The sequence below is a fragment of the Hyposmocoma kahamanoa genome, unplaced genomic scaffold, assembly GCF_003589595.1.
Source record: "Hyposmocoma kahamanoa isolate Upper Pololo Valley unplaced genomic scaffold, ASM358959v1 94, whole genome shotgun sequence".
Classification (NCBI taxonomy): domain Eukaryota; kingdom Metazoa; phylum Arthropoda; class Insecta; order Lepidoptera; family Cosmopterigidae; genus Hyposmocoma; species Hyposmocoma kahamanoa.
This window is the reverse complement of record NW_020654878.1, coordinates 4,151,498-4,163,302: the sequence shown is the minus strand read 5'-3', so window position 1 is coordinate 4,163,302 and position 11,805 is coordinate 4,151,498. Positions and strand designations below refer to the sequence as shown.

The 11,805-nt window shown below is 36.7% G+C and overlaps 1 protein-coding gene across 1 annotated transcript in view; it reads right to left on the bottom strand.

The window, feature by feature from the left end:
- Positions 1-363: 363 nt before the first annotated feature.
- LOC113237965 (dihydroceramide fatty acyl 2-hydroxylase FAH2) overlaps positions 364-11,805 on the bottom strand; it is a 53,769-nt gene continuing 42,327 nt past the window's right edge. The window contains exons 4-6 of the mRNA XM_026474682.1: positions 10,077-10,158; positions 9,084-9,203; positions 364-495 (exon numbers count right to left, since the gene is read on the bottom strand). Coding sequence (XP_026330467.1) covers positions 410-495; positions 9,084-9,203; positions 10,077-10,158 — 288 coding nt within the window. The 3' untranslated portion in view covers positions 364-409. The remainder of the gene's footprint in view (positions 496-9,083; positions 9,204-10,076; positions 10,159-11,805) is intronic.

The window sequence follows — 11,805 nt, the reverse complement described above, 5'->3', positions numbered from 1 at the left end:
GATCGTGTGAATTGACCTGCGCCACCTGATTTGGCAATTGTAGACACATGACTTGAACAACATTATGCGTTTGACTTATGTAATTTGGGCTGCACCATAGCATGTAGCTCTATGCGTTTGGCTGTCACTGCTTTTGGTACATACAAATTAACTAAGAATATATAAGATTATTGTAATTTGCGAGTCTTATGTGCTGCTTAAAAGCTGTCAACTGGTGGTCAACGTCGGAAATGTCCAAGCCGTTCTGGTCATAAGAACCACAAGCATTCCGGCCCCTTGAAACTGTTAGAGTAAACTTATAATTGTAAGACCCGATAGCCCGAAGTTTATTCTTTACAAAATAGTGCCTACAACATCGAATGTTCGTGGGATAATAAGTGTGATTTATACTTAATAAATTGTTTACTAATCACCAGTGTAAACTAAAGCCTAGTGTTCTTACTTGTACTACAGTCTTGAATACGTGGTCCCATATTTTACTGCTGATTCCGTAAGCTGAAAAAAGAACACGTTACAAATTATTAAAAAGAAAAAAATTGTAGGGGTATGTATATGTTTGTCACGCGGGTCTCGCGTAGAGTAATGAAAGTAAGTAACGCTCGATCCACATGAATTTATTGTAGAAGTATAACAGGGAAAAGGTGAAGGGAAGAAGAAAGGAAGGACAGGCTGTAACCGAAACAGTTAGGTATGGAGTACTGCAGTGACCTGTGGGATGGCTCAGAGAATTATCAACTTGAGGTTCGTGATTCGATTGAGCGCAAAACCATGAGACTTATGGGCGACGATAAGCTCGAAACTAAACTTCATAGTTTAGCCCATCGGCGCAAAGTTGTCCGTTTGTCGGTTTTCTACAGAATATATTACGGTGACTGCGCCCATGAGCTCCATCAGCATCCAGACGTACGGCGGGATATCATCCTTACTTGGTCGATATTCCTTTTAAGCCTATAGGCGCTTTTCATCATCTTTTATTATGCGCACAGCCCAGGAATGGAATTCCCTGCCTGCGACTGTTTCCAAACTTATACAACCCGAGTATCTTTACGGTGCGACTGCATAGGCATCTTCTGGGCGAGCTCGTTCCATCGTAGATCCTATCTTTGTTCCAGAACTAGGTAGTGGTCAAAAGCAAGTCCATTTAATTAAATAAAAAGTTATAAAAAAATACAATAATATAAAACACTCCCAACAGATTAGAATTTATTACTTTGTTATAATTGTTTAGTGAAATTACCCCAAAAGGGTCTGTAATCGTATTATTGTTGCTTGTTAGCAGTTAGGTTACATGATTAAGAGCGCGTTTACGCCCCTCGAGAATTTTGAATTGAGTGACGATGGAACGAAGCAAAGTAAGAATGGCGTAGAAAAAGAATTAAAGATAGCGAAGAAAAAGAATTGCAAAAAAATTCAAAATTTAAAAAGTAAGTGGCCAGGAACCGGAGAAAAGGGTGATGACAAGATGGGATGACGATGAATAGATGTCGCATCGTCATATGTCTGTTAATTCGTAGGCTTAGTTTACATAGCGGAATGTAAGCGAATTTTTAGAACCATGGCATAATGTCAATTGTGTTACATACCAAAAAAACAGGTCGCACGTCTTCCGGAGAATTCTGACACAGTTTTGGAAATTCCCGCAGCTATTGTATCGTATCTACTTTGTACGTTAGACAATTGACGTAAATTTCTTTATGCTTTGTACAATATCATTACAAAAATTCGCTTGCTTTCAGCAGTAATGCAAATTGAGCCTGTTATTAACCATAACAAGCCATTGCATAAGATTTTCTTCTATTATCAAGTGAAATGTACAATGTTTTCCAATTAGGGCGGGTAGATTTTTCATAGCGGCCATGTTGTTGAGGATGTTTTTGTCAAATCTGTTGTTTACTTTTTAGATGCTAAAGACAAATCGTCATGGCAAGCTTCAGCGTCAAGCGATACGTGCAAATAACAACAATAATTTATCATCGAAATGGGTGTTCTATTGTGGCAACCATGTGCGCGTAGTAGTAAACTGCTTTGGGTTCCCCTGAACACTCTTACGAACAGCGGCGATGTTTTCGACAGATTTTGCGTTTCGTTGACCAACGAGCTGATCGTCCACTGAACCGGTCGACTCGAATTTGGCCACCAAACGTTGAATAGTCGACTGAGAAGAACGAACACGTAAAACGTCAAATGGTTGCAACGCGTGGCGCACATCGATGCCATAATAGAACACTCATTTTGGTAATAAATTTTAAACATTTGCACGTGTTGCTCGACGCTGCAACTTGCCATGATGAGTGACTGAAAAATAAACAACAGATGTGACAAAAGCAGCTTCTATAACATGGCCGATAAGAATTGTCAAAATCTACCCGCCCTTAATGGAAACTTTTTATAATAAAATAATTTTGATTATATTTTTTCAATAAAAAATAAACCGGCTGTTCTTGACAGTCGTTTTCACAAAATCACAAATTCATTTAATGGGCAATACGCTTCCATAATTAGATTCCTGCTGGTATTCAAAATTTGCCGTTTACGAGGTTCAAAATTTAACTTGTCGACTTATGCCTCAAGTGGACGGGCGGCGCGGCAGTGCCCCTCAGATCTTTACGATTTAAAGCTCTGAGTGGCACTGTAACTGTTATGGACGGGCGTGTACCTTACCATCAGGTGCACTACGTCACTTGATATTAAAAAAAAATCAATATCAATTCTTCTTTTTTTTCTTTCTAAAGTTTGCTTATCCATTTTGGTTGTACTATATTTTCATTGAAATTACATCTATGTGCCAAAATCTATTGAATTCGGTTAACGGAGTGTGGGTTAAATTCAATAAACCAGATTCATCTCCATTTTACCACCCTTAGAAGTGGAATATTTTCTTCTAATTATTCATTATTTTTATTTTTATTATATTGTTTTTCAAATTTGAATGGTACTACTACCGAGGTACGCCCTTTCCAACAAAAAAAGAATCATCGAAATTGGTTAATTTAGGTAGGAGTAATGAAAAATTAAAAAGAATTGAAACCTCCTCCTTTTCTGAAGTCGTTTAAAAATAGAATATTATTAAGCCGAAAAGTAATAAAATAAGAAACGATAAAACGCGATTACATATTTTGAATAAATAATTACAGTATTATTTTTTAAGTATAAATTTTTTGTACGTTGTAATTTCTCTGAAGTTATAACAATTAATAACGCACACACTCAACATAGCCCCGCACTAGAGAAACCCTGTGTCGCGGGTGCCATGGACACACACATAGACAACTACAAATTACACCCAAACTCCCGAGAGAAATAAATGTAGGCCATACAAATATTTGTCCCGACCCGGGAATCGAACCTGGGACCTCTGCATCGCAGTTCGGCATGGTAACCGTTCGGTCACGGAGGCAGTTGTTATAGATAGTTAGTTAGTTAGAAGTTATAGATATATAAAATATTATTTTTAAATTTTTTGAAGCTTTTTTAATTTTGAACTTATTCAATTTATTTTAGATGTAGTTTGTTTAGTTATTGGTTTACATAATGTCCAAAAACAATATAATATTTTACTAATTTCTTAATAATATGCATTGACTTATAATATGTCATTGTAGGCATATTGTAATCATTACATGCTTGTGATGTTCCGTAAGTGTAGAAGCACTTAGTTTAAAGCTATTATGTTCAATATTTATTGAAGGTGTAGTGTTTTCTATGTGGAATATCCTGAATAAATAAATAAACGAAAATAAATAAATTACTAGAATTTCTTTATATATTATAAATATTAATTTATAGATGTCAATCGTCGGATTCGACTCGTCTAGGCAGCGTTCGGAAAATTACGCCATATATTGTTCAAAATACCACAGTGTCTTAAGACAAAGTCTTCGACCAGCGTGTGTTGCCAGTGATGACTCACGGCACAGGCTCAAGGTCACTCAAAGGGCCATGGAAAGGGCCATGCTCGGAGTTTCGTTGCAGATCGAATCCGTAATGGGGATATCCGCAAGGGAACCAGAGCAACCGACACAGCCCTAAGAATTGCAAAACTTAAGTGGCAATACTTAAGTTTAAGTAAGACCGAAGAGTTCTCGAGTGGCGACCGCGTATCGGAAAGCGAAGTGCGGGTAGACCACCCACATGGTGGACTGATGATCAGGTGAAGGCTGCAGGAATACGCGGGATGCAAGCGGCGCAGGATAGGTCATTGTGACATTTTTTGGGGGAGGCCTATGTTTAGCAGTGGACGTCTTTTGGCTAAAATGATGATGATGATGATGAAATAAATTACAGCTACACGAAAGTTTATCCGTGCTGATTAGCGTTTTTTAAAGCTTGTCATGTGAACAGGCCCTAAAAGCTACTATAGTAATGCATTACCTTAAATCAAAATTACCATTGCTAATTGGCTAACTTTATCCATGACGTGACAATTATTAAAAAAGGAAGTTATTTATAACTTACTTAGTTAATTAAGTTGTACACTGACCTACTTTACGTAATGGGCACTTAAATAGAAAATAACTTTGTAAACTTTGGTAAGTTTAAAATAACAGTGGCCTGTTTGTTTTGTATTTTGATGAGGTGTCTGTATTTATCATTCGATGTCTGACAGAATGTGATTAGGTGCGCTTTTGTAATTGGACCTTCATTAATGGAATTATATAACAGTTAATTACGCTTATTAAGTATGTAATATAAGCCAATATTAATAAGACATTTTGACGTCCTCGATGGCCAACGGTTTGCGCCGTGGGCACTGGATGAGAAGGTTACGGGTTCGATTCCCGGAAGGATCAATTTAGGAAATGGACTTTTCTAAATTCGTTTTGGCCTAGGTGTTCTGGGAAGTACATCTGAGTAGTTTCTTGAAATTATTGAAAATATAAAAATTCTAATCCGGCAGTATGGCTTAGAGCGGATACACACTGCGGGTCGTATTCTAGAACTCTACTCAATGCTCAAGTCAGGATTGCACTGGAAACACAAGTACTGGAAATACGACCCTAATGGCCCTGCCATTAGCCACTTGTGTATGATTTCGAGTGCTTTAAACCATACTCAAATCCTGACTTGAGCATTGAGTAGAGTTCGAGAATACGGCCCTGCGACTTTTAGCAGCGTATCTAGAGCGATTCAGTCGCGATGCACTAGCGGTGCAGTCGTTTATCGCCTACCTTTACACACACGCGCGACTTAAGCGGCGATGCAATCGCGACGTACGTTTTTAGGCGCCGCACAAACGTGTGTCTTCTGTTGGATACAAGCAACCGGACACACTCGCGGGTTACGGTACTCGGACATCGTTGCCGGTTGATGCAATCGCAATTTATATGAAAATAGAATATTCGCTTGTAGTTGCCGGTTGCTTGTATCCAACACAAGACACACGTTTGTGCGGTGTCTTAATGATTCAACATAAGCGACTGCAAGTGCCATGCGTTTGCATTGCAAACTCTCATACTGTAGGAGGAGGCGTGTGCCCAGCAGTGGGGCTATATTATATAGGCTAACTATTATTATTATTACATTATAAGACAAGATGCCAGATATTAAGTTGTGTTTACTTTAGGATAAGAATTTCCTTTACGAGTTGTAAGATACAACCGCCTATAAACCGCAATTATTGCGATGTAATCGCGCATCTTACAAACGCACGTTTGTATCGCTGCTCAACGTCGCCGTGTGTAACTGTCCTTAGGCGCCTTAGCCTGTTCATGTCCCGTAGGACTAAAATACGAAATGTTTACAACTAAGTACTTATCAAGTAGTAGTTTTCGTCGGTGTGTGTTATGTTAGTTGATATGAAATACATAAAAAAAAACAATATAAATTAAAGATAAAACAAACGTGTTAAACGGGTCTATTGCACAGCTATTGAAGGCTACGGATACATAAAGGAGATACCCAATTTTTTCCCGTACAAAACGCGAGTAGGTTGATGTATAGACAATTACGTAAATTAGACAGGCGTACTATTTATGACAACCTGTATACGTATCCGAATGAAATAAGAAATGAATGAATGAAATAAGTCTATAAAAACAATTTCTTTTTTTTCCTAAAACTATTTATAGAGAACTATTATCTAACCTATATATACCATATTAAGACTGTTTATAGATATAATAGTTTTGAGGCGTATAAAGTGTGCTCCTTGGGTTATGTCTCTAGGGTGACGGGCGCGATGGCAGTGCCTTATAGATAAAGACAAGCCAGCGTCGCCCCCGCGACCGTGACGCTCTCATTTAAGTTAAAACGTAAAAGCAAAATAAAGCGTGTTTTGGCAAAATGGCGGCGGCCGCGCGGCCTCATCGCGACGAAATTCGTGTCGAATCAATGCACCCTTACCTAACATAGCCTGACATTAACCTGAACATAAATAAATAAAAAAAATATATAAAGAAAAATAGGATGAATATTTAATAATGAACATGATCTTGAATTAGTAGTAGAGCTCCTTGTGAAAGAGTTCGTCCAGGGAAGTACTGCCACCTTATCTATTTCTGTCGCCGAAATGTGAGCATTTCTGCGTTCCGGGTCTCAGGGTGACGGGCGCAGTGGCACTGCACCTCAGAGTGGCACTGCAACTGTTATGGACAGGCGTCTCGCTTGCCACCAGGCGCAGGATTTATTCGTCCCGTCACTTGACATCATAAAAAAAACTTTTAAATAATCTTGCTTGTTCTTCTTAGGAGAATCTACATATATTTCAACTAAAATTACTATCTGTTTAAGAATTAAATAACATATTTCCTTATAAGTTCTTGAAACGTAAATACACAGAGATATAATGTATATAATTTTAAATCAACATAGATGAAGGCAGTGTGAGCCAGGCATAAGTTAATTTCCTAGTAATGAAGAAAACCCCACTACAACGTCTTAGGGAAAACGCTAACCAGTGATGGAATGGCATTTTCCTTACGTCTGAGCATTCCGAAGACTTATAGCACTCATAATCATGATCAATAATTACTCATTTTCAATGAAGGAAAATATCGTAAATAAAACTTATAATGTTAATATACTTCGTACGTATAGATCTAAGACTCAACTCACACTGGCGCCCGGATCACAGTATGATCGGCGTCTGACGCCTCACTGGGCCGAAATTACCGCTCGATTTCAATCCAGCGTCCACGCGCGTTTTCATATTTGCATAACACAAATTTGTACCTTAATAATGGAAAAATAGAGATAAATATGCTATAAGCGAAAAACATGACGTGTCGCGACGTTTCGACTCGCGCCAGTGTGAGTCGAGCCTATGAATCAATTTACAATGCCGCGGAACGACATGAAAGCGAAAATGTTTTTTTTTAACCTAATTTGATAAGTTTACCAAATGATAAAAACTACCACTACTCCTTGTTCAAGGATTTTTTGGTTTTTAGGTTACGTAATTACTCCGTTTGCCGTGCCGGGGGGTGCCGTAGGTACTGCGCGTAGTGCCTCGGTCTAATGTAAACTTGCGGCACGTTCACGCATGCAACACCGGCATGGTCTAATGTGAATAATCCCTTACACTGTATCACGGGTTCGATTCCCGGTAGAACCAATTTAGGAAATGAACATTTCAAAATTGGTTCTGGTCTGGGTATTCTGGAAAGGGGCACTTCTGTTTCTCTGGTACTCATATTCCCTTTTTTGAGGCCAGCAATTTTCTAAAAGTGAAATTTGAATAATAAATGTGTCGGACCGTGGTTTTAACCCTGTCTGTGCCCAGTAGTGAAAAATGTATATATATAATGGGCTATTAACGTTGTTGTTATATGTTGTACTTTTAATCTACGGGCAAGACCAGGGCACGGTGGGCGTCTCATTTTACAACGAGAGGAAAGCCGCTAAATTCACATGCACGACAGATGACTTACTGCGAGTACTTGTATTTTTTACAAGAAACCGATACGTTCAAGAAAGACAACAATGGTTATTTTCAAAAAGTCCAAAAACGTGTTTGTGTAGCTTGTGGTATGTCAATCGGAACAGTAAAGTATATTTTAAAAGAATACGATAAAATACCTGTTCGACCAGCGCGGAAAGTGATTATTCCATCTATGGCGAACATACTAACATAGCTTTGTTAGATGAAGAAATGCGTTCCGATACGGACTGAACAGAAATGATTAATAACTGGAAAAATATTCATTTTTACTTATATAAAAGAAGCACGCTATATTTGCTTTATATTTTTGTTAACTTGTTTATTGACATGGAGTAACTGTTATTAAAATAGGAAAATAGTTTTACAGCTCTATACAGTTAACTCTGAAATAAAAACAAAACAACAATAAAGTAACGTTCTTCAAAATTTAAATGATTATAGATTTAATTAATAGGCATAGAAATTCATATTCGTGAGCATTCGGAAATCTGATGATTGCCGAGAGACATTGAGAAAATAAGCACTGTAACTCGTTATCATACTCGTATTACACACATATCTGTTTATTAGACTCGTAAACACCAAGGTTAGACCACCCTAATCAGGTACTACAGCAATTTGCAAGTCATCATTGCAAATGTTGTCATAGATCGTGTAAACTGTTACCTCTATTGTGACGAAAATTCAATCTACAGAATTCAGTTCAAAGTAAGTTATATTTAAAATAGACATAAGTGCAACTCAAAGTCGAAATCCCGTCAAATATTTCGAATTCGGGCTGGCCAATCTGAGCGCAGTTATCACTGTAATGATTCGGCAGAAAAGATTACAAATTAAATGACATTTCGTTTCTATTTCTGGTTATATAATCGATGCCCAAAACCCTCGCCTGAGAAGTGCCTAGAAGTGAGACGTATAAATGGGTTGATGATAAAGTACGCACAAGCTGTATAATAATCGTTAGTATAAAGTTTTTGTTTCACTATAGCTCTATACGTCGTGAATAGCAAATTTTGAATATCAACCGGAATCTTATTATAGAAGCATATAACATTGCCACTTAAATAATTAAAATAAATTAAAAAGACATTAATCTCTCCACAAAACTTAGTTTTCACAATACTTATAAAGTAATAGACAATACAATTAAGTGATGTGGACAAACAGATTAAAGAATCAGTCGCTGATTTATCTATGTACTCACCTTTGTCATAATTAACAAAATGATGATTGGAATGGTACCGCTTCATCGCGTAGAGATACGTGCCGTCCTTCGGCGAGCCGTGGTGCACGTAGTAGTGTATCATGTCATAAGTCAGATAACCTATTGATAATAACAAAAATACTATAATAATCACATAATAACTATTGTAAAAGGATCTTAAAGGAATGTTAGGAAGAAAAATAATTACGCATTTTCCTTCCTTATACGTCCATGAAAAATTTTATTGACACAATAACAAAAGACGAAATATTTAAAATTAAAAATAATCTCAGTACAGAGTACTAAAAAAACCGACCTCAAAAGTACGTGGAATTATATCTATTTTCCAAATTTTATTGAAATATCGCCTAGTTCGCCACTATACAGGACTTGATACAGAAGATAATAAAAATCGGTTCTCACTACTCAAAGTAAATTGAGAGAAAAACGCCTTGAATCGGAGAATAGCAAAACCAACCATTAAAATAATTGCTCCTTAAGTAAAACTTAGGCGCTAATTATAAAAATTAATGTTCATACGTGACCCTTAGAGGTGGATGATTTTCTTCAAAATGAAATGGGACCACTATGGAAGTACCCCCTTTCCAACAAAAAAGAATCATGAAAATCGGTTCACAAATACCGGAGTTATCGCGTAACATCCATACATACAAAAAAAATACAGTCGAATTGAGAACCTCCTACTTTTTTTGAAGTCGGTTAATAACATTCATAGATCAATATCTATATATATATATCCCTAAGAGATTGTAACATCCTCCACAGCATGACGCTAGAAACCAATCGCCATAATTATAACTAAAAACACATTTCTAACTACTTAATAATCCACTTAAACAATAATATTAAACATCAAACTTTTCTGGCACTTTCACCAGACGACCCGAACGTGTGACCCTGGTAAGGGAATGTTTGATTTTAACGGTACTCTTCTGATGGGCATGTATTGCTCTCTTTTATCAACGCGGATACATCTGCACAGGGCAGCTCGAGGCTGTACAAAGATCGCACAGCTCGAAGGCGTTGACCAGTTGCGGTCTTTACTCGAGCAACTCTGTTGTGACCGTCAACGCCGTCCAACACTTCTGTCACCAATCTGAGACGCCACTCTACACGCTTTTTATGGTTAAGTTCAGCAAGAACGACATCGCCTATCCTAACCATAACATGTTTTTGTGGTGACTTCGGAAATAACAAAAAAGAAGCTGGACAGAGAAGCTGTAGGTTTTCCGTACTCTCCGTAATATAAGTGAGCGTTCGTGAATTTACAATTGCCTCTACCTCGAAAAGAACGGTTTGCATTTCATTAAAGGTCAAAGGTCAAATTATAGGCTTTGCCTATAAAAATGAAAAGCAAACCTACCTACGGGAATGCCAAAGCCCTACTTTAGTGAATAAATTGTGATCAGAGTTTGAATACATTTCATTCTAATATAGATATGTTATATCGAACAGCTGTTTTATAAAGCGGCTGGGAGTTATCCAACACACAATTCGACATAATATCGCACTGTTGATGATAGTGTATTAAGTCGAAAATTGTATCTTTTCAGAATCGATGGAAAACGAATACTCACTTTCTATGAAAAATCGTTAAAATTTATGTATAGGTTGAAGTTTATTACAGACATCTAAACAATTTTCTACTTTTATATTTAAAATAAAAGAGATTAAATAATTTCATATTTTTGAGTAAGAACTGTATCAAAGTCAAATAATCATTTATTCCATAGGTAAAATTTCGTTCACTGCGCCAACCTCCCTAAGAAGAACGGGTAGGGATTGCTCTTTTCAAATAAACTTAAATGGAATAATACACTTTGAATCATATTTTATTGTGTGGGATCTAGACTCATGTTATCTTTCCATCGTTATCTAACACATATTCTTCAATTTTGTAATACGGCTTTGTAATGAACATACTTTTAATGTAAGTTTTAAGCTTATAGGAAATGTTAATCTTAATATATGTTTCGGAATCTTATTGTAAAAATGGTAGAAACGTATACAGTTCCCCCTTAAAGAATCGTCAAGTACCTTAGCTAAACGAAATCGTTTATTGTATGTTTTGACCAGAACGCTCAAACGAGTTTGTCTCATTTTGAGTTACGTAAATATCTTTAAATTGTTTCTTACAATATTGTAAAGGCAACGGTATGGTTTTATTGACATGTAGAGAATCGCATTTTACTATCAACAATGATATAATCTTGAAAATGTCATGTCACATCATATCACATAGTTACAACACTATTTGTAATAGCAGTGCGATATAGTAAATAAATTGCTAATTGACTAAATTGGCTAAATTGATGCTACCGTAATTCGGGCTATTTCGGAGACGGAACGTTCTGTAATTTCTTGAGACTGTTATAAAATTGACACATTTATATACTTCCTGTTATAGACAATAGAATTAGGATGGTAAAATTATAAAGGAAGGGTATTAATTTAGAGTCAATCAGATACAAGAGTGACGACCTTTTCCTAAGGCGAATTAAAAAGCGACATTTTGTATTTTCGAAGACGAATGACAAACAAAACTTTCGCATCTATTCTTTACAAAAAAAAATAATGCGTAGATCATGGCTCACCACGGCGTACAGAAATGATATATAACGAGATTTATAGAAAAATGTGTGTACTTTACAATGGTATGTGTCGTTTTGTTGTGGGTACTGGAAATTATAGAATAAAAAAA